Here is a 23,241-nt window from a genome sequence, read left to right on the forward strand (position 1 = left end):
ACTCGAGTTTAGCTCATTCCGATCCATTATGGATGATTGTGAGCCCGATATCAATTCTGATGCTCCTTTGATTCTTTATGGGATACAGATGTGCTCCATCAATTCTTTCCTCTTTTTATTTGTGTATTAAGTCGTAATAATAAAGACGAACGTGGCGCATCACGTGACACCCACGCCACCATTCTTCTACATAAAGACCTCCAACAGCCCAGCCCTGCGCTCATAATAAGGGAGAAAAGCCGGGAAACGAAGTGGGCAGCGAGTGCTGCAATGGAGCGTTTTGTCACTCTCTCCATGGTTCTCTTCGGCGCGGCGCTCGCGGGTGCGCTCGCCGCCGACGCGAGGGGCATCCCCAGCGACTTCATCCGCTCCTCGTGCCGGGCCACACAGTACCCCCACCTCTGTGAGCGTTGCCTTTCGACCTACGCGCCGCCGGTCCGCCGGAGCCCGCGCGGGGTGGCGGCGGCCGCCCTGGCCGTGAGCGCGGACAAGGCGCGGTCGGCCTCGGCCTTCGTGAGGCGGGTGTCGGTGGGGGTGCGGCCTGTGCGGTCCCGGGAGTCCGGGGCGGTGCAGGACTGCATGGAGACGATGAGGGACAGCGTCGACCGCCTCCGTCGGTCGGTGCAGGAGATGAAGCGGATGGGGCGGGCTCGGAGCCCCCGCTTCGCTTGGCACCTCAGCAACGTGCAGACCTGGGTCAGCGCCGCCCTCACCGACGAAGGCACCTGCCTCGACAGCCTCTCGCAGAACGCCGGCCCCACCGTCCGGGCGGCCATTCGGAAGCGGGTGGTGGAGGTGGCGCAGGTCACCAGCAACGCCTTGGCTCTCGTGAACCGGCTCTCTCCCCGGATCTGAACCCGGTTCGAACCACCACCGCCTCGGCTATCTCTATAGTCATCGTTGTTATATATATAAAATGTAGAAATGTAGGTATAGAGAATGCAGTGTTTGAAGGAGATGTGGAAGAAGAAATATGTGGATGTATAATGTTAGTGGCAGAGTCTTGATGGGAGGATATGATGGTAGTAATGTTGTGAAACGCGAGCTTGTACTAAGTTTTGGCTTTGGTGTGGAGATGATCATGTTGTCGACCACACAATTATTTTATTGCCTGTGTCGGCATCACATACTCTCCGTGCTTACAGATGCAAAGAGGCCGAGATCCCACAAGAATCGTTTCTATGGTCCAGTAAATTATGGTCTCTCGAGCCAATAGTCACCGATCAATACATAGCATGACGAATTAGAAGCGACTCTTGTGCAGTACCTGTGGAAACTCTTTTAAGTTATTGAGAACCAAATCATTCAATTCAAATGGGAAGAAGAAGTAAAAGTGATTGGCATCCAACTTTGTGTGAGCCACATCTCTCTAGTTTATCTTCTTCGTATTTAATAGTCATCGTCCCTCCCACGTTTGCGTAGGGCCCTCCAATCAGTCAACAAAGCCACCGACGTTGACGGCCTTTAAGGGGGTGGTGGTGGTGGTTTGGATGAAGGTTAGATAACTATGTATCAGTTACTTCACCGTATCGGGAACGACGATTTCATTTGCCGTGGTCGGAATTAACCCTCATCGGTATGGGCGCTTCGAATTCCAGTAGAATGGCCGGTCGCAGTCACTGGAGTGGCCCACCTGCTGCTGCAAACAGTACAGGGAGATGTGATGGCCAGCCGTTTCGTGGTTGGTTGAGTTGGATGGTTGTATCACATGAGCCAACAATGAATGATCCGTGGGATGTCGTGGGAGCCACCTCTCACGATCACACTTTTCCCCTTACAGAGAGAGAAGCGGGAAGGTGTCGACAGAGGCACATGGAGGCCTCACTCCTCCCCCTGATTCGCTCTTCTTCGGCAGCAGGCAGCAGGCAGCCGCAACTTGGAGAGAGCTATACGATCTGGAATGCCCGACTCTTAAAGTCCAAGTCACGAGACAGAACAGGGTTGCGATCACTCATGGAAGTCACGTGATGAGAGGATGCGTGCACGCTCCAAGTTGATGCAGTAGGAGTGAGAGGAGTTATTGTGTAGGTGAAGGACGAACGATGAATTATTACCATGTTGCCACGTCCTAGTGGAGGAAGCCTTTGCCCTTCAAGATATCCCCTACCACGCACCACGATATGATTCGGGCAATGGATAATTAATAAGTGGGGCCCTGGGCCCATCCGTCTCTACGTCGCAGTTTGGTACGCGTCTTAATCAAGCGGTCCCATACCCTCCCTATTCTTGGCAAGCTTTGTGAGAACATGAATGCATGGGTATGAAACTAATCAATCCATCGACAAAATTAGTGCAAGAATTTATATTAATATTCGGAGAACATAAAATTTCGTTTCTATTCAAAGTTCAGTTTATCTAAAAAATTGTGTGGTCGACCTTAGGTTAATTGTGTGTTATGGTATTGATAATGTGGTTTGACACGTGGACGATCGAATCTCACATCATCTTCGATATTACGTCGACTCAAATGCACCTCATCTCATCGTTTGACATTTGGATCGAGAAGTCCGCCAGATTAATACGACGCATGACGGCATAAATCGTAGCATCTAACATTTTGATCAATTTTCGACCATCGAAATCGCCCGATGATTCCGCGCTAGTCTCCGATAGACCTCCACTTTCTCCTGACTTTTAGGAGAAATCTCCGGCCCACCACTTTGGACTCTATATCGGGCTCTATAAAAATATTTATGCTTATAAATCCTCAAATATTCTTTTGTTAATTAATCAGAAAGAGTTTTATAAAATATATGCCTTTGACAGTCTCGTAGATACGAGTTCGAAGATAATTTAGATGATACTCGGGTGTTCGATTGATCATTAATGAATAATAACGTAGTCGACATCTCAACACCATACGATCGAAACCTCAACATCATATAATTGACATCTCGACGTCACATGATTGATATCTCAACATCATATTGTTTACCATTCATCTTTCATCTAAATAAATTGAGCATTATCATGTTTTTGGGTTTCTTATACTATTATGCATTTCAAGATTATAATGTTTTGGGTTTGATATACTTGAATTTCAATATTATTATAAATTCTCTAATTTATAGCGGAATCACAATATTTAGGAAAGTAAATGATAAATTTATCTTTATTATAAATTCATCTCTCTTTCCAGGAATGAAAGTAGCTTATTCTTTAACTATAAGATTATCAAGATAAGATTTAACCTTATTGGCCAAAACTTGAGAACAAAATTTATATAAAATATTACACAAAGAGATATCTTTGAAATCATTGAATCTTTGATAAGAAGACCAAATAAGTTTTGCCCAAAGTAGTAGGGATGACAGGGTTTCTATAAAAAGAACTAAACTCATCAAAAATACTAAACTTAATATCATCCTAAAAAGATTTGAAAAATTCAACCATAAACCCATTTGATTAAAGGTCATTAAATATTTTATTAATAAAAAATATTTGAATTAAAGAAGAACAAAAGTGATTTTCAATAAAAGGAAGAGAAGGGTAAAGATGCCAATATGTTTTCATATGTATCTTTTTTTTTTCAAATAGAAACAAATAAATTTATCCCTTCATCAACCTAAGACAATGAGTTTCTAAAATATCAGAACTTAAAAAGATAGAAGAGCTTTAATAAAAACCCATTATTCCAACTAACAGTGGTTTTATTAGATTTAGTAAAATTTATCAACCAATTACTATCCTCATTGCCTTAAAATCAAAAGAGTGAATAGTATATAAGACCACTGTTTATGATATTTGAGATGCTCCATGGCACATGAGTTTTATGCTTGTGAATTAGTTTTTATAATAATTCATTAAATTATCTCAAACTTAGCCACCTTAGTCTTAAAATTACAGTAACTTTGTTGTATAGAAGGACTCTTATCTCTAAAATCTTATATCCAACCAAAATATAAGATGTGTTAGATCTTCTAATAACATAACTAGAGCCCCCATCCTCAAGGTGGTTCTAAGAATCATCATAATTGAGCTTGTATCAATCATTGCTAGGTTTCTCCCATATAATTGGGAGTTGATGTATCTCCCTATAATCCTCGGGAGTATTAAATATAATAATTATTATAATTGTTGTAAAGGCTCTATTACAAAGAGATAAAGGATTTATTTGAAAGAATTAAAAATAATATTATTATGAGCTTGTGAAGAAGCCAAAAGAATGTAGCAATCAATGTTTTGATGTAAACAAGAGTACTCGAATAATTATTCAAAAAGCCAATAACCATCCTACTAAGAAGTAATACGATTTAAAGTGAAACTCAACTTGGATTATAAGAAATTCTAAAAGACTAAAAATATAATCATAGTGAAAGAATAAGTGAAGAAAAGTTTCAAAAGCATTGCTACAAAATGGGTAAGCTGAAAGGAGGCCAATACCAAGAGCTTGAAGCCTGTTTATGGTAAGGCGATGGTGCTCTATGGAAGGCGGGATGTTTCCACAAATAATATCATATATATTTATCCATAGAAGAAATTATGACTTTAGATTGAAGGAAAAAAGGAGAGATTTGATAGAGGCTAAATCTTTGTTGCCACATCAGTTTATCATCTATGAGACAAATCAATCCTAAAAATTAGGTTAGTATTAACATGGTCAATGTTTCAAGTAGAATGTGAAATCAAATCACCAACCAAAAAAATAGGTATGAATATTCATATTAAAAAAATAGGTTTTTCTAAAATAGGAATATCCAAAACCCATGCATCATGAAAAAAGTTAATCAAAAAATTAAAGTAACCTTTCCTTAGATATTCAAAAGCATTAAAAATAAGTTTTTAACTACAACTTAAATTATATTTAGCTTTGACAATGCTAACCCAAAGATTGAAATCACAATTAAGATAACAGAAAATTCATTCGGCTTGCAAAGAAACTTTAGAGATCAAAATTTTATCTTATTAAGAGTAGCTTATTATTAAGTTATTAGAGATGCAATTTTTTTTTTTTTTGCCAAATAAAGTTCTTGATAATACAATTTATCTTACTAAGAGTAGCTTCAAGTAGAGTGAGGTTTCGGGTAATTATAGTGAGAGGGCAATTAGACTCATCGGGGGAATTCCAAACTAGAGTTCTCACAGCATCATCATATTCGATCCAAAAATTTTAAAAATAAAATAATTAAATATAAGGTTGATAAGGTATATTTTGGGTCTAAGACACGTCACAGTCGATGTCATGCCACACTACAGTCGAATCAGTTAGGGGAACATCCCCACGCACTAAGCCAGAGGCTATACGAAGAATCTGCACGGTATGTCTCGTCTTGATGAGCCCAGGGCGACGCCGCATGACGCTGTTCCGTGCGTCCCGTGGCGGCGACCGCCCAAAGGTACCGTCTCACCTCCCAAGAATCGATCGTCGTGTCAGACCCGTGTACGACCGACCCTCGTACGGTAGTATAAGGCCCCTGGCTGGCATTCGACCAGGGGAGAGCAAAAGAAAAGAAGAGAGCCGACCACTGACTTGCTCGTCAAAGGGGCCAAAGTCGGGAATCACCCGACAAATGTCATTTTTGCAGGAAAGCGACCACCCTTGAGCTATGAGCATCTCAACCTGGGAATTGCTATCCAGTATACGAAGGCAAGCTGCTAACCACCCTAGAGACACAGAGATGCTACTCAACATCAATGGCGCATGGACCGAGAAACGCTGATCAACACCCCATCGTGAGAGCCCGGTCTACCTCGGCATCCAGCTCCGTCGACAGAAGACTCCCGACATCAACCCGTTGACCAAACTATGCTGACTCATCAACCACGACATATTTGTTCACCACCAAAGCCAAACTTGTGTGAATAATAATATAAAGCAAGCAATGATCAAAGAATTTTCTTGAATCGTGCATCATGGTGGACCATATAAAGGAATTAAGCCAGCTAGGGTTGACAAATGCTCTATCAAGCCTCACCGAAACCTTGGAAACTGCTCCTCTATGGTTGTTAAACTGGGTGTGTATTTGTTCTCAAAGAAACCAAGATCTTGAAGACCATAACTGATAGGGAAAATACTGGTCGGGCGATGCGCCGTGACGACAGCCCCTTGGAAGAGCAATAACGCTGACTAGACCCGCCCCGACGACTCCCGCTGTTGACGGCGACCTCCGACTACGCACGGTAGACGCACTACCCAAGGTGGGAAGCTTCAATGCCGAACTGATGGGAGCACGTCAACCGAGGCTCGCCCATACCCTGCGGCAGCTCGGTCCTCCACGCAGCCCCAGTGGCCATGTCAGATGCCACGCGGGGCACTGTCCTGCCCCTGCAAGCAGCCACATCAGGTAACATCAAACTCATCTATAAATACCCCCGAGCCCTAAGCAAAAGGAGAAGAACTCACTCAGACACAACACTCAGAGGCTCTTCTTCTGCCTCATCCACAATCCCCTCCACATCCTTCTCTAACTTGATCGTCGGAGGGGTCGGGTCGAGCCCCCGACCCGACCTGTGTGCAGGTGCGAGACGGTGTCGCCCCTTCCCGAAGCTGCGGCCGAACCGACCTCCTGACCCGAACCATCGAACTCGGCCGTCGGGAGACCTCGAAGAGTCTACCTGCCCGATTGACCACCACCTTCCGGGCCCGAACCAAGCCGCGACGACCTCGAGGTCACGGCTGAACAGTTACTTACCGTAACATTTTGGCGCTAGAAGGAGGGCCCCGGAATGTCGACTGGTCAACAAACCCGCCTAGGCGGCCCCTCAGTTGCGAGGACGCACCCGATCGGGTCCCCGGAAGATCATCCCCCGCGGGAGGAGCTCCGAGGGGGAGGTCTCGCCGCGACTTCGGAGCAATACTGGCGCCTGTTCAATGACCCGGGCTTGTCGCCACCCGACGCCACTATCGTCCCCCCACCAATTTCCCCCGAGGCCTTCCACGATCTTGCCCACCAGGTGAGGACACTGGCGGGCGTGGTGCAAGCCATTGTTCCGCTCATCCCCTAGCCGGCGCCCTCACAAACGAACCAGCCCCTGCATCAACGGGAGCCCGCCACTCGGGAGCGGGCACCTCCCCCCGGGCCTCCGTCACCTCGAAACCAAGCGACCCGGCTCGGCGACCGGGACACCGTGGGCACGTCGTGCCGCCCCGAGCCCGAGTGGCCACCCGCAAACTCGACCCCCACCTTGCAGGCGCAGCTGCATCTTTTCAATCAACGCTTGAACGAGGTACAACAAGAAGTTCGCAGGTCGAAAGGGGAGCCCGGGACGGACGGATACCAGGGGTCCCCGTTCGCGCCCGAAATACAAGATCAGGCCATCCCGCCGCACTTTCGGCTTCCATCCCTAGACACCCACAATGGCGACACCGATCCCGCGGATCACGTAGCCGCGTTTCGCGCCCAAATGGCGTTGTACGGAACTTCTGACGCCCTGATGTGCAGGGCGTTCCCGACGACTTTGAGGGGACCGACCCGCGCGTGGTACGGTAGCCTCAAAGCAGGAACCATTTCTTCCTTCGACCAGCTCGCCCGGGACTTTGAGCTCAACTTCCTCGCCTACGCCCGCCCGAAGCCATCCGCGGCGCTACTCCTCGGACTCAACCAAGGGGAAGATGAGTCCCTTTCCCACTTCTTGGACCGTTTCACGACGCAGATCCGAGGGCTCTCGGACGCTCATCCTTCCCTGTTGATGCAGGCATTCATGATAGGCTTACGGCCCTCCAGGTTCTTCTGGTCCCTGGTAGAGCGACCCCCCACAACTGTGCCAGAGATGCTTCAATGGGCGAGCCAATTCGTCGCGGCAGAAGCGTGGATGGCCGGGAGACCCAGGGAGCACAGGGGGACCAAATCAGAGCCGCCTCGACAGCAACAACCACCAACATTCCGGCGCAGGTCGGACAGATCTGACCTAACGGCTCCAAGGCCCCCCCTGCCAGCTTTGAATGCATCTCAAACAGACATATTCCTTCATATAAGGGGAAAAGGTTTACTCAAAGAACCCTACCCGATGAGCGATCCCCTGGCGCTGGCGGATCAATCGAAATACTGCCGCTTCCACCGGCAACGCGGGCACGACACTGAACAATGCCGGGAGTTGAAAAGACAGATCGAGGAACTCATCCGCAGGGGGCACCTTGGTCAGTATCTCCACCCGGACAAAGAATCCTCTCCCCGCCCCGAAGGGCCCGTCGAGCGACGTATTGACGTGATATCCGGCGGCCCCGCATCCGGTGGAGACTCCATGGCCCGCAAGAAGGCATACGCCCGAGCCACCTCAGCAGAGGCTCCCGGACACGCCCCCGGACCCAGTGTCACCTTCCCGGCCAGGGTGTATGAACAGGCCGAACACGATGATGCACTCGTGATCTCGGCCAGGATCGCCAATGCGCAGGTACGAAGGATCATGGTCGACACCGGAAGCTCGGCCGATATACTATACCTCGACGCCTACTTAAAGCTTGGCCTACCCAGAGATGGCATGAAGCCGGTATCCTCGGCGCTCACCGGCTTCACCGGTGACTCAGTCTCACCGCTAGGGGCGGTTACTTTGCCCCTGACCCTGGGAGTTCCGCCAAAGTCAAAAACAACGATGACCACCTTCCTGGTCATCGACCTCCCCGCCGCTTACAACGCCATCCTCGGTCGGCCGACGCTCAACAAAGTTAGAGCTGTCGTCTCGACCTACTATCAGACTGTGAAGTTCCCGACCTCGGCAGGAACTGGCGAAGCTGCGGGAAGCCCTCGAGAATCCCGACGCTGTTACTTAACCGCCGTCTCGCTACCTAAGAAGCCCAGAGTCGAACCACCATTGATGGACCCCCGAGAGGTGCAGAGGTCGGCCCCCCATGTCGAGCCGAAGGGAATCACGATCGCTGTGTCGCTGCAAGGACGCCCGGAACGGGCGATTAGGGTCGGGTCAGAGCTGCCCATGCACGAACGGGAACGACTCGTCGGCCTCCTGCAAGAAAACACTGATGTCTTCGCTTGGTCCCCCTCTGACATGACAGGCCTCGACCCAGAGGTCGCCCTACATCGCCTCAGCATCTCCTCCGACGCACGTCCGGTACAACAAAAGCTGAGGCGGCAGGCCCCTGAACGACAGACGGCCATACGGGAAGAAGTAGCTCGCCTCTTGAAGGCAGGTTTCATAAAAGAAGCCGGATACCCGCAATGGCTGTCCAATGTAGTTCTTGTCAAGAAGGCAAATGGAAGCTGGAGGATGTGCGTTGACTACACAAGCCTTAATAAGGCATGCCCAAAGGACTGCTATCCTCTACCAAGGGTCGACCAGCTGGTTGACGCCACAGCCGGCTACGCCCGCCTGTCATTTATGGACGCCTTCTCGGGCTATAACCAGATCGGGATGGCACCCGAAGATCAAGAACACACGGCCTTCATTACCGATCAGGGGGCCTACTACTACAAGGTCATGCCCTTCGGGCTGAAAAATGCCGGCGCGACATACCAAAGGGCAGCGAACAAGATATTCGCCCGCCAGATCGGTCGAAACATGGAGGTGTACGTCGACGACATGATTGTAAAAAGCCAAGAAACCGGGACTCATTTGGCTGATCTAGCCGAAGCCTTCGCTACACTCCGCCAGGTGGGCATGCGCCTCAACCCCGCGAAATGCGCCTTCGGCGTCACATCCGGAAAATTCCTCGGATTCATCGTGCATGAAAGAGGGATCGATGCCGACCCAGAGAAACTCCGGGCAATCATCAACATACAATCGCCCCAGACTACCAAGGACCTACAGCGCCTCAACGGAAAACTCGTCGCCATGTCCCGATTCCTCGCCCGCTCAGGGGATCGCTGTTTCCCCTTCTTCAAAGCACTGCAGAACCCGAAAGGCTTCCAATGGACGACGGAGTGCGAGGAAGCCCTCCAACAAGTGAAAAAACACCTGGCCAATCTCCCTCGGCTCACCTCAGTCTCTCCTGGCGAGAAACTGAGCATCTACTTGGCTGCCTCCCTGCACGCAGTGAGCTCCGTCCTGGTCAAAGAAAGCTCAAATGGCCAACTCCCGGTCTACTACGTGAGCCACGTCCTCAGCGGCCCGGAGGAGCGATACCCCCCGATCGAGAAGCTGGCGCTCGCCCTCGTGCTATCCGCCCGGAAATTACGCCCCTATTTCCAAGCCCACCCCGTGGAGGTAGTTACGGACCAACCACTCCGGCTGGTCCTGTCTAAGTTTGATGTAGCGGGACGGCTCCTCAAATGGGCAGTGGAGCTCGGCGAACATGACATTCGGTATGTACCCAGGACGGCCATCAAAGCCCAGTCTGTGGCCGACTTCATCGCGGAGCTAACCCAAGGGGAGAGCGGGAGCCTCGCACGACCCCCCGAGGCCTGGCTCTTGCACGTCGACGGGTCAGCCAACTCAAAGGGTGCGGGCGCGGGGCTGGTGCTCCGAGCCCCCGACGGACGGTCATTCGAGCGTTCCCTCCGCTTTGGGTTCCGTGCCTCTAACAACGAAGCAGAGTACGAGGCACTCCTTGCGGGACTCAGGTTGGCCCTCGAGATGCAGGTAGACTCCCTCCACGTCCATACAGACTCCCGGCTAGTGGCCGAGCAACTCAGCGGAGGATATGAGGCTCGCGACCCGACCATGGCGAGATACCTGGCGCAGGTAAGGAACTTAACCGCGAAGTTCCTGCACTTTACATTATCTAATGTCCCAAGGGTGGAGAACGAGCGCGCTGACGCACTAGCTAAGCTAGCCTCGAAACCTGCCCCCGGTGTCGGGCCGGAAGTCGAGGAGCTACTTGCCCGCGCCTTCGAGATCGCGGTCACGGCCACCAACAGCGCGTCCTCTTGGGTACAAGAACTACTGCGCTACAAACGGGACGGAACTCTCCCACCCGACAAGGCGGCGGCCCGGCGCCTGCTCCGCACGCACGCATGGTATGTTGAGGCGGGCGGGCGGCTTTATAAACGGTCCTTCTCATACCCCCTCCTACGATGCTTGGAGCCCGACGAGGCGCAAATCGTCCTGGCAGAGATACACGAGGGCACCTGCGGAGAACACATCGGCGGGCGGATCTTAGCGCATAAAACTCTCCGCCAAGGCTATTACTGGCCGACCATGTGTCGGGACGCAAGAGTACACGTACAGCGGTGTATCCCATGCCAAGAGCACGCCCGCACTCCTCGACTCCCCGCAACCCCGCTGGCCCCCATTGACTGCGCTTGGCCGTTTGCGCAATGGGGTTTAGACATCCTCGGGCCCTTCCCCTTAGCCGCAGGACAACGGAGATTTCTTATCGTCGGCGTGGATTACTTCACAAAGTGGGTCGAGGCCGAGCCACTGGCAACAATTACAGCACAGCAAGTAGAGAAGTTCGTATGGAAAAACCTGATTACCCGGTTCGGGCTGCCCGAAGCCATCATCACGGACAATGGGCCCCAGTTCTCCAGCCAGAGGTTTCGGGAGTTCTGCGCAAAACATGGAGTTCGCCTGAAATACAGTTCGGTCGCTCACCCCCAGACGAACGGGCTGGCAGAAGTGACCAACCGATCCATTCTGGACGGGCTCAAAAGGAGAGTGTCCGCAGCTCGGACAAACTGGACGGACGAGCTCCCGAGCGTGCTCTGGGCGCTGCGCACCACTCCAAAAACAGCAACGGGAGAATCCCCGTACAGCCTCACGTTCGGAACCGAAGCTGTACTTCCCCCCGAAGTAGCCATTACTACCTTCCGCACGAAGGGCTACGACGAGGGAGCCTCAGAGGAAGGACTCCGAACCGCCCTCGACTTGCTGGAAGAGCGACGCGCCGACGCACACATAAGAGTCCTCTCCTACAAAAGGGCGATCGCAAGGGTTTACAACCGAAAAGTACGACCTCGACCCATCAGATTGGGCGATCTGGTCCTGCGACGGACCGAGGTCAGTGACCCGACCCGACAAAGAGGCAAGTTGGCCCCCAGTTGGGAAGGCCCCTATCGGGTGATCGAAGTCATCGGAACCGGAGCGTTCCGGCTCGCTACAATGGGAGGTCAGCCCCTGCCAAGAACCTGGAATGCACAAAATCTCAAAAAGTTCTTTTCATAAAAACTCGGCTAGTCCCGAAGCGCAGATCATTAAAAGGAGATCATATTCATTCAAAAACAAAGGAGGATGTTACAAAGGAAAAAGCAAAAAAGATGTGATACGAGGGACGTTAATCCTCAGCGGCGTCCGGGTTGTCGTCAAAAGGAACATCGGCGGGCATGTCGACGCCCAGATCTTCGGGGAGGGAGCAGAAGGGATCCCCCGTCACCTCCGAGTCGGGATAGAGTGCCTTGAAGCGGGCAAGGGCAACTCGGTACCCGTACTCGTACGAGACCCGCCCGGTCCGAACGAGGCCTAGCTGAAAACCCGACGAAGCTTTGTAATCCTCGATCAACCCCTTGTCCTTTTCCGGCCTTTGGCGAATCTCGGCCTCCAGAGCCTCGGAGGCCCTCGACGCCTCGGCCCGTGCCTCCTCAAGACGCCGAACCAGCTCAACGGAGTCGGACCTCGCCGAACGAGACTCCGCCATCGCCGCCTTCAGGCGAGCCTGCGACTCCGTGTTGCGCTCCTCGGACGCCTCCAGCAGCGTCTGCAACTCCGTAAGCCGCTCGGAGGACGCCTGAAGCTCAGAGCTAAGCCGAGCCGCCTCCGCCTCCGAGTTCAAGGCACGTTGCTCGGCCGCAACCATCGCCTCGGGGCCGGCCCCGGCTCGGGCCATATCCACCTGCCGACGAAGCTCGGCATTGCGGCTGCTCAGAACGGCGATAACTTGCCCCGCGTCTCGAACGCGGTCCATCAGGGCGGCGGCATAATGGTTGCCCTGAGAGTTAGAGCAAGTCCTTGTTAGAGTTAGAGCCAAGCCCGTCCCCGGACAGGTAAACCCAGGAGCAAAATGGCGCTTACCCATAACAGGGACTTGGCCGATTTGCTAAGCAGGACGTCGGAAGATAGGGAGTACAGGTCCCGGGCCATATCAGGATGAAGCCCGCCTCGGATGAACCGGCCCGCGATATCCCCGTCGGCCCATACCCGGGCGCCCCGGGTAAGACCATCCCACCGAGCTACCAGAGGGTCGGTGACCGCGCCGCGGGGGAGAGCACCCACCTCTCGCACCAAGTACGGCTCATCCTCCCTCAGCGGAAGGCAGAGAAGCTCGCGGACGGAAGGTTGGTGAGGCGCCTCGATCGCCGCACTCCCGCTCGGTCCGGCCCCGACCTCTCCGGAGCTTCCTGTGGCACCCTCAACCGCCGGCGGCACCACGACCCCCGCTGCCTGGGCTGCGACCGCCTCAAGACCCTCCCCTGGGGATGCCCGTGCCCTCTTCCGAGGCTTGCGCGCCTCGACGTCCACAGGAGCTTCCCTCGTGCCCACCGTGGTGGCGGAAGGCGAACGGCCCGGCACGGCCGAACTCTTCCCCCCACGAAAGGCCTCAAGACGCACCATATCTGCCAAGAAGGATCGGGATGACTGTCAGTCAAACGACAACATGCAAAGAAAAGGAAAGGAAACCCCCCAGTGGAACCGCTCCTCGGAGCGTACCTAAAGAGGCCGGGCTAAGACCCGCCTCCACTAACCACTGCTCAGACATGCTCCGGATAGCCTGAGAGGACGGGAGGATTTCTCTGAGCCGCCGAAGCCCCAGGCGCTCGTCATCATCCAAGACCAGGGTGGTGTTGTCTACCGAACGCGCCCCCCAGCGGACGCCGAACCCCCAGTCTCCCGAACGACTAACAAAAAAGAAGCGCTCTTTCCACCCCTTGTTACTGGAAGGGGCCCCGCTTACCCTGAAACCCGATCGAGCAGACAGGTAATAACCCCCCGACCCCTTGCAAAGACGAAAGCAAGAGAGGAAGAGAGAACGGGTCGGGAGTATGTTGGCGTAATGACACTCGCCCAGAAACACCACCAAATAGCGCCACGAGTTCGGCGCCACTTGAGACGGGGAGATACGCCACCAGGAGAGGCAGGAGACTATGACAGGGTGCAGAGGGAGGCGGAGCCCGGCCTCAAAAGCGTCAAGGGTGAGGGCAAAGCCCCCAGGAATTGGGTCATACGCACGTTGGCCCGGCTCGGGGGCTTGAAGGACAAACTCCCCCGGGATACCATAGCGATCCCGGAGAAGAAGCAGCATTGACTCGCCCACGATGGAGTCGTGGTCGTGAGGCCACATCAAAGCCTCAAGGGCCCTGGACGCCTTCCTGTCCGACGACGACGTTGGGCTCGACGGAGCCGCCGCCCCCCCGGCCTCCGACGAAGAAGAAGAGGAAGAGGAAGAGGAGGACGCCATTCTTACCGACCTACGAAAAAGGAAGGAGGAACGGTGGGCACGGGCAAGGCGATCAAATACGAGGCAACACGGCACACTCGGAGAAAAAGATCTTCCTTCAGCAGCCAGCCTCACGCCACTTATAAGGAGACCACATCCTGCCAGGAGGCGGTGACCCTTCCTCTTCTGAAGCCCGTAGCAGAAGAGGAAGACGTCACCTCACCATAAATACAGCCAGACATGGCGAAGGGCTACGGCGCGGCACGGGCACCAAGGAGATCATCATGCCTCGGGGACGGTAATCGAGACAGGCTTAAATACATTAATCACGCCTAGCCATAATCATGCCGAGCTCGGAACCCGGCGAGCGTCGAAAGGGGAAGGCCCCTTGACCTTCCCCAGAAAAAACTCCTACGCAGCTAGCCCGGCAGGGCCTTCCCCCTCGGTCGCGTAATGCCCGAGGCGCTCCTGAACAGCTAGCCCGGCAGGGCCTTCCCCCTCGGTCGCGTAATGCCCGAGGCGCTCCTGAGCAACTAGCCCGGCAGGGCCTTCCCCCTCGGTCGCGTAATGCCCGAGGCGCTCCTACACAGCTAGCCCGGCAGGGCCTTCCCCCTCGGTCGCGTAATGCCGAGGCGCTCCTGAGCAGCTAGCCCGGCAGGGCCTTCCCCCTCGGTCGCGTAATGCCCGAGGCGCTCCTGAGCAACTAGCCCGGCAGGGCCTTCCCCCTCGGTCGCGTAATGCCCGAGGCGCTCCAGCACAGCTAGCCCGGCAGGGCCTTCCCCCTCGGTCGCGTAATGCCCGAGGCGCTCCTGAGCAGCTAGCCCGGCAGGGCCTTCCCCCTCGGTCGCGTAATGCCCGAGGCGCTCCTGAGCAACTAGCCCGGCAGGGCCTTCCCCCTCGGTCGCGTAATGCCCGAGGCGCTCCTGAGCAGCTAGCCCGGCAGGGCCTTCCCCCTCGGTCGCGTAATGCCCGAGGCGCTCCTGAGCAGCTAGCCCGGCAGGGCCTTCCCCCTCGGTCGCGTAATGCCCGAGGCACTCCAGCACAGCTAGCCCGGCAGGGCCTCCCCCCTCGGTCGCGTAATGCCCGAGGCGCTCCTGAACAGCTAGCCCGGCAGGGCCTTCCCCCTCGGTCGCGTAATGCCCGAGGCGCTCCTGAGCAGCTAGCCCGGCAGGGCCTTCCCCCTCGGTCGCGTAATGCCCGAGGCGCTCCAGCACAGCTAGCCCGGCAGGGCCTTCCCCCTCGGTCGCGTAATGCCCGAGGCGCTCCTGAGCAGCTAGCCCGGCAGGGCCTTCCCCCTCGGTCGCGTAATGCCCGAGGCGCTCCTGAGCAACTAGCCCGGCAGGGCCTTCCCCCTCGGTCGCGTAATGCCCGAGGCGCTCCTGAGCAGCTAGCCCGGCAGGGCCTTCCCCCTCGGTCGCGTAATGCCCGAGGCGCTCCTGAGCAGCTAGCCCGGCAGGGCCTTCCCCCTCGGTCGCGTAATGCCCGAGGCACTCCAGCACAGCTAGCCCGGCAGGGCCTCCCCCCTCGGTCGCGTAATGCCCGAGGCGCTCCTGAACAGCTAGCCCGGCAGGGCCTTCCCCCTCGGTCGCGTAATGCCCGAGGCGCTCCTGAGCAGCTAGCCCGGCAGGGCCTTCCCCCTCGGTCGCGTAATGCCCGAGGCGCTCCAGCACAACTAGCCCGGCAGGGCCTTCCCCCTCGGTCGCGTAATGCCCGAGGCGCTCCTGAGCAGCTAGCCCGGCAGGGCCTTCCCCCTCGGTCGCGTAATGCCCGAGGCGCTCCTGAGCAGCTAGCCCGGCAGGGCCTTCCCCCTCGGTCGCGTAATGCCCGAGGCACTCCAGCACAGCTAGCCCGGCAGGGCCTCCCCCCCTCGGTCGCGTAATGCCCGAGGCGCTCCTGAACAGCTAGCCCGGCAGGGCCTTCCCCCTCGGTCGCGTAATGCCCGAGGCGCTCCTGAGCAGCTAGCCCGGCAGGGCCTTCCCCCTCGGTCGCGTAATGCCCGAGGCGCTCCAGCACAGCTAGCCCGGCAGGGCCTCCCCCCTCGGTCGCGTAATGCCCGAGGCGCTCCTGAACAGCTAGCGCGGCAGGGCCTTCCCCCTCGGTCGCGTAATGCCCGAGGCGCTCCTGAGCAGCTAGCCCGGCAGGGCCTTCCCCCTCGGTCGCGTAATGCCCGAGGCGCTCCAGCACAACTAGCCCGGCAGGGCCTTCCCCCTCGGTCGCGTAATGCCCGAGGCGCTCCTGAGCAGCTAGCCCGGCAGGGCCTTCCCCCTCGGTCGCGTAATGCCCGAGGCGCTCCTGAGCAGCTAGCCCGGCAGGGCCTTCCCCCTCGGTCGCGTAATGCCCGAGGCACTCCAGCACAGCTAGCCCGGCAGGGCCTCCCCCCCTCGGTCGCGTAATGCCCGAGGCGCTCCTGAACAGCTAGCCCGGCAGGGCCTTCCCCCTCGGTCGCGTAATGCCCGAGGCGCTCCTACGCAGCTAGCCCGGCAGGGCCTTCCTCCTCGCTCGCGTAAGTGACCGAGACCCACCAGTACAGTCGGCACACCCAAAAACCCCATCGAGGTAAAACAAGCGGGACCGCCCACCGCCTGAGACCGCCTCGACACCAAGAGACGCAGCCATGCCTCGAGCTCCCTTCCCCTGTCCCGATCGACGCATGGCTCCTTTTCGGGGGGGGAATATGATAGGGAAAATACTGGTCGGGCGATGCGCCGTGACGACAGCCCCTTGGAAGAGCAATAACGCTGACTAGACCCGCCCCGACGACTCCCGCTGTTGACGGCGACCTCCGACTACGCACGGTGGACGCACTACCCAAGGTGGGAAGCTTCAATGCCGAACTGATGGGAGCACGTCAACCGAGGCTCGCCCATACCCTGCGGCAGCTCGGTCCTCCACGCAGCCCCAGTGGCCATGTCAGATGCCACGTGGGGCACTGTCCTGCCCCTGCAAGCAGCCACATCAGGTAACATCAAACTCATCTATAAATACCCCCGAGCCCTAAGCAAAAGGAGAAGAACTCACTCAGACACAACACTCAGAGGCTCTTCTTCTGCCTCATCCACAATCCCCTCCACATCCTTCTCTAACTTGATCGTCGGAGGGGTCGGGTCGAGCCCCCGACCCGACCTGTGTGCAGGTGCGAGACGGTGTCGCCCCTTCCCGAAGCTGCGGCCGAACCGACCTCCCGACCCGAACCATCGAACTCGGCCGTCGGGAGACCTCGAAGAGTCTACCTGCCCGATTGACCACCACCTTCCGGGCCCGAACCAAGCCGCGACGACCTCGAGGTCACGGCTGAACAGTTACTTACCGTAACAATAACCATTGATAAAATTTGAAAAGATGTTATGGACAAAGAAGCATAGAATCATATCTGATTCATAGAGAGAAGAAGAGAGATCCTCCTATAGTATGTTTTGAAGGTATTTAACCCTCCCTTTCTTGTGTTTTGTAGTCTCATTAACCCTCTTGCCATGGGCAGCAACCACCTTGGAACTTTTGGAAGGTAAAGCTTTACGCCCATCCGAAAGAGGAAGAAGGTGAGCCAAAACTTGATCTTAGACTTTCAGGTCATTTATTTGAGGTAGCCACATGTGGAGATATAAAGACATCCACAACAACTGTTGAGCTAAAACATTAAAGGAGAAAACTAAATCAATCAAGTCCTTACCCGTATCAAGGGAAGTATTTTGACCTTTGACCCAATATATATTTGTATATTATATATATATTTGTATATATATATATATTATAATAATAATAAAAGTTAAAAAAAGGGTGACATTGTCGAGGCGATGTCATGTCGTTTCTTCTCCCTGCGCGGATTAGGAGAAGTCGTCGACAACGTTGAGGTCTCCCCGTGAAGCTTTGGCGACGTCGTCGAGGTTTCTTCTCCTCATGTCGAGATTTCGTCTCCCTATGTAGATTAGGAGAAGTTGTCGACGACATCGAGGCCTCGTCACCTCAAATGAGGAGGAGGTGACATCTCATCTATAGCATCCGGCGAGAGAGGGCGACGACGGATCAGGGTCATCGAGGGAGAGAGATGCCAGATCTTTAAGTTCTTCCTTTTCTTCTCCCTTTTCTTCATTCTCTCTTGGCTAAAACCATTCGGTAGTGGGCGGCAATAATCAAAATCAACCATCACTGATCGATTTCAGATGGTAATGAGGTGGAGACAACCTCAATCGACGATAGCAGACGATTCGCATATCAATATGTTAGCGGATCGGTATGTATCATTTGGTACGAATGGTATGATTCGAAATTAAATACTTTGAAACAACATAGGTAGCACTCATCTTGGACAATGTTGCCTGATGTGTTGTTGAAGCCACCTTCACCTACTTGAAAAAGCATTCATAAAACTTATGACCTATATATTTACAAAGAAAGCACATGGTCAGAAGTTTTTTTTTATAGGAAACTACTTGAAGAAACCAAAAGAGGGAGGACCGATCCAAACTTGTTATTTTAAGGGAATAGATAAAAATCAATCGGATACAAATCCAAACAAATCAACCACGCTCAAAATGTAAAGATCGTTCATCAATTTTAGAAGGACAATCTAAATCAGAGGCAATCGAAAAAGTCTGTCTAGTTCTAATATTCAAGTAGTAAAAAAGATTTAACGAACTTATGAGTCATTTCATACTCTTCAATCAATATGAGACTAAATGACCTTATCAAATAACTTTATTATTTTATCATCGAATAAATATACTTCCTTAAAAATCAATTATCCAAAACAAAATTCTATCAATCCATTTTCACTCAAGCTATCTAACGCCTTCAAGTTACATTGTGCTCAGTTATTGAGTTTTAAATACTACTATATCTTGATTCCATATCATTCCACAATCAAACACATTAAATCCGATCAATCTGATTAGTATATTAATTCCTCAATCATCTCCCATATCTCATCTCTTCCGTGAGCGCCGATTGATCGATTAGATTCGGACCATTGGGGATTGACGTTAATTTGGGCCTCTAGTGCCAGATCGAATCAAACCCTTAATGATAGTAGACTGCCTCTACATCATTGTTTAATTCATGGAATCCACATATCATTGTTTAATTAGACCAAAATAAAATATTCATCAAAGAGCAATCTCTGAATTGATTTGATTAACTGCTCGCTCAACAACTCCTCCTTTTAATTAAGAGGAAACACGAAGATAAATATAAGCAACTCAACTCAACGCATTTGTTTCATTCGGCAACTCGGATTCCTTGGATCCTTCCTTCAAAGGGCAGCTATTGCCCAGTCCAAGCTGTAGTGACAAATTGACACTTGGATCATTCTCCTCCAATTCCAACCAAACTCCTTACCAATTGGCCACTCCTCCGTCCCGTCTTCTTTCTTTCTGTGGGACCGCCTGCCATGCTTCGCTTTCGCAGTCTATTCTTCGAGTCAAAGTGAGGGCGTCGCCTGATGTGAGCCTTAATTACGTTGGTAGAACAGGAAAACTCGCCGGCCGATGCTGCTGCTTTGTTCGTATAAACTTCCCCCGATGATGGAGACGTGGAGACGAAGACATGCAATGGAAAAACGGGACCCACGAGTTGCATGTGATTTGGAGTTGCCATTCCTTTGCTACCGCAGAAGACAAAGGCGAAAGCCGGCAACTAAAGAGTGTGACCAAGTGATAGCAACATGCAACGGGACACAGGAATTCTCTCTCTTCAACCCAACAACAAACATACTCATTTCTCCTAATCTTAGCTCACCAAACACGAACGATGGTCATTCAGATTCCTCCATCTGGACCAATTTTCTAATCCGGAAATTTTGTGTGTGATGGAAAAGATTCCAAACTAATGAAACCCGTTGGAGATATCCAATAAAAACTTCCCCGATAATTCCTCCCCCCTCCGCGCATATATCAAGAAGCCAACCCCCTTCGCTGTTTCTTCCAACCCATTCCCAAATCCCGTCGCTCTTCTCCTCTCCCAACGCCGCCGACTCCGTCCGTATCCAGAGGAGGGGGAATCATGGGATCGGTGGGGGAACCGGTGGCGAGTCCGAACACCTTTCCCGTCCGCCCCTCGCCCTTCCGCTACAACTCTCCGCTGGCCCAAGTGAGCCTGATCGGGCTGGTGTGCTTCTGCTGCCCCGGCATGTTCAACGCGCTATCCGGCATGGGCGGCGGCGGCCAGGTCGACCACACCGCCGCCAACAACGCGAACACCGCACTCTACACCACCTTCGCTGTATTCGGCATCCTCGGCGGCGGCTTCTACAACCTCCTCGGGCCCCGCCTCACCCTGTTCGCCGGCTGCTCGACCTACGCCCTCTACGCCGGCTCCTTCCTCTACTACAACCATTACCAACACCAACTCTTCGCGATCCTCGCGGGTGCGATCCTTGGCATCGGCGCTGGCCTCCTATGGGCTGGCCAGGGCGCCATCATGACCTCCTACCCGCCGCCGGAGCGCAAGGGCACCTACATCTCCCTATTCTGGGCCATCTTCAACATGGGCGGCGTTATCGGCGGCCTCATCCCCTTCTTTCTCAACTACCACCGAACCGACGCTCGCTCCGTCAACGACGGCACCTACATCGCCTTCATGTGCTTCATGGCTGCCGGCGCCCTTCTCTCCCTCGGCATCCTGCCCCCCTCCCGCGTCGTCCGAGACAACGGCACCCGCGCCACCGTCGTCGCCTACTCCGACGTCAGCACCGAGGCCGTCGAGATCCTGAAGCTATTCGCCGACCGGCGGATGCTGCTCATCGTGCCGGCGGCGTGGGCCAGCAACTTCTTCTACAGCTACCAGTTCAACAACGTGAACGGCCTCCTCTTCACCCTGAGGACCAAGGGGCTCAACAACGTCTTCTACTGGGGCGCGCAGATGGTCGGCTCGCTGGCCATCGGCTACGTGCTGGACTTCAGCTTCAGGAGCCGGCGGACGAGGGGGTACGTGGGGATCACGGTGGTGGCGGTGCTCGGGACCGCCATCTGGGCCGGCGGGCTCGCGAACCAGCTGCGGTACACCGACGGCGTATGGCAGGACGAGCTCGACTTCAAGACCTCCGGTGCCGACTACGCGGGACCGTTCGTGCTCTACTTCAGCTACGGCTTGCTGGATGCCATGTTCCAAAGCCTGTGCTATTGGATGATCGGCGCGCTGGCCGACGACTCCCAGACTCTTAGCAGGTTACTCCTCCATCAATCATGTTCGTCTCGCTTCAATTCCGCTTCAAAACAACGTGTCTGCTTCGTGAGCATCGCCATCATCTCCATTTTGTCCTGTACACAATTGCAGGTACAGCGGATTCTACAAGGGAGTGCAGAGCGCGGGTGCCGCAGTTGCTTGGCAGGTCGACACGCGCAAGGTCCCCCTGCTATCGCAGTTGATTGTGAACTGGTCTCTCACCACGGTGAGCTACCCATTACTAGCTGTCTTGGTGATGCTATTCGTGAAAGATGGAAACACGGCCGAGGACGGCGAGAGCGACCATCCAAAAGTCGTGATCTCCTAAAGCTTGTGGATAACGCTCATAGACTGGCTTTTGTACGTATACCTGTTGTTTTAGTTTAGCAACTCTGCTATTCATGTTGTTCCTCTGTCAGTCAACTTGTTAGGAGGAGAGCATGGGATATGGTTCAAAGATTTCATGACTGTGAAATTGTGTAGTCAGTCCTTTGGTATGTTTTACTAATAAATTATATATCATTTTCAGAATCATTCATACCATGATAAATTTAAAGCTTGTAGCTATCCGCATCCTTTACCACTCCAACATGAACTGGCGGCGAACGGAAGAAAGCACAACTCCTTCAAGGAGCTACAGAAGCCAACGACACAAACAAGCGATAGCTGTGTCACGAAACGCTTTCCAGGATACGGTTGCCTAATACATGTCATGTACATGCTGCTTGTTTTGGGTTTCTCTGGGCCGGAACGCTATGAGTTGTCTATGCTTCCCTCTCCGCTCTCGTCATCGTCATCGTCATCGTCATCGTCATCCTCGCGGTCGGAGATGGCTATGTGGACGCCGGGGTCCTCCGCCGTGCAGCTTCCGCCGAGAACGATCGAGTTGTTGACGGCCTGGTAGTTGCTGTTGGCGCATGCGGCCAGTGCGTTCTCGTCAGCCCGCAGCACTCCGCCCGTGTCCACCATCTCCTGCGAGTTCACCCTTGTCACCGCGCCTCTGTTCTCACCCGCGAGCACGACGATCCTCGTGCCATCGCCGCCCTCCTGGCCGAGGCCCATGGCATCGGCGTGCTCTCGGCTGCTCGACTTGGGAACCATGGTCGAATAGAGGTGAAATCTTAGTCACCGTCGGTCGGTCGGTCGGTGGTGACACCCGGTGTCGGACAAAGCTCGATAGATTTATAACGGAGATTGAGCTTGCTATGGAATGGAATTATTCTTACCTTGTAACGAGATTTAAGCTTGCATGGCGGACAAGGGACCGAACTGCATATTCCGGTCGCAAGGTTGGACGCCAAGGATGCGATTGCCATGGCTTAACACCCAAGAAATCTTATGAATTAATCTTGGAATGAAGTGTTGGACTCCTCAACATGACAATCTCGTGTTCTGCTGCTTATATTTCAGTCGGCAAAGGTAGCCAACACGACAACATGACAGTCGAAGCTTCAAGTGCTCTCCATACAAGCAAATGAGAGATAAATAGTTGGGAAAAGTCTTCCTCGGACAAACGTATAAGTGGGACAGGACATCATGGGTTTAAGGTTGTTGTTGGGTAGCTAAATGTAACGCAGATGTAGTTTCATCAGCGACTGTCCTTGCTTCTGCAGAGAACTGACAGATTTAGCTCCTGCTACAGATTTTGGCACGCTGCTAACGCCAAGAGCAGTGAAGACTCCGTCGACCATTTCTTTCTTTGCAGGTCCGCATGCAAGAGCTGGCGAGGGAGCTGTACAAGAGCACAAGTGAAACCTGGAACTGGTTTCTCGAGTAGCAGCCATTTCGCAGGACTCTTTCCACCAAGTTGCTGCTATGACACCGAATTAAAGCAGAGATGGCATGACTTCACTATTGCGTCCATCTCCTCCACCTTGGTTAAAATT

The 23,241-nt window shown here is 53.5% G+C and overlaps 3 protein-coding genes across 3 annotated transcripts; all 3 read left to right on the forward strand.

Moving 5' to 3' along the window:
* Positions 1 to 211: 211 nt before the first annotated feature.
* Positions 212 to 1,107, forward strand: LOC135627157 (pectinesterase inhibitor 9-like). The gene has a single exon (XM_065133153.1). It carries the CDS (start codon positions 271 to 273, stop codon positions 853 to 855), a length of 585 nt encoding a protein of 194 aa, XP_064989225.1. The 5' UTR covers positions 212 to 270; the 3' UTR covers positions 856 to 1,107.
* Positions 1,108 to 7,344: 6,237 nt separating this feature from the next.
* LOC135626269 (uncharacterized) lies at positions 7,345 to 11,994 on the forward strand. The gene has a single exon (XM_065131459.1). The coding sequence runs from the start codon at positions 7,345 to 7,347 to the stop codon at positions 11,992 to 11,994; it is 4,650 nt and encodes a 1,549-aa protein (XP_064987531.1).
* Positions 11,995 to 20,083: 8,089 nt separating this feature from the next.
* On the forward strand, positions 20,084 to 21,889 carry LOC103970244 (UNC93-like protein 1). The gene is made up of 2 exons (XM_009383944.3): positions 20,084 to 21,357; positions 21,467 to 21,889. Exons 1-2 carry the CDS (start codon positions 20,195 to 20,197, stop codon positions 21,681 to 21,683), a joined length of 1,380 nt encoding a protein of 459 aa, XP_009382219.2. The 5' UTR covers positions 20,084 to 20,194; the 3' UTR covers positions 21,684 to 21,889.
* Positions 21,890 to 23,241: the final 1,352 nt, after the last annotated feature.

This window comes from Musa acuminata, chromosome BXJ2-11, assembly GCF_036884655.1.
Source record: "Musa acuminata AAA Group cultivar baxijiao chromosome BXJ2-11, Cavendish_Baxijiao_AAA, whole genome shotgun sequence".
Classification (NCBI taxonomy): domain Eukaryota; kingdom Viridiplantae; phylum Streptophyta; class Magnoliopsida; order Zingiberales; family Musaceae; genus Musa; species Musa acuminata.

Excerpts from the sequence above, each read along its gene's own strand:
- LOC103970244 (XM_009383944.3), top strand. The coding sequence starts at position 20,195 with ATGGGATCGGTGGGGGAACCGGTGGCGAGTCCGAACACCTTTCCCGTC. Across the intron at positions 21,358-21,466 it reads GACTCCCAGACTCTTAGCAG|GTACAGCGGATTCTACAAGG; the intron begins GTTACTCCTCCA and ends ACACAATTGCAG.
- LOC135627157 (XM_065133153.1), top strand. The coding sequence starts at position 271 with ATGGAGCGTTTTGTCACTCTCTCCATGGTTCTCTTCGGCGCGGCGCTC.
- LOC135626269 (XM_065131459.1), top strand. The coding sequence starts at position 7,345 with ATGGCGTTGTACGGAACTTCTGACGCCCTGATGTGCAGGGCGTTCCCG.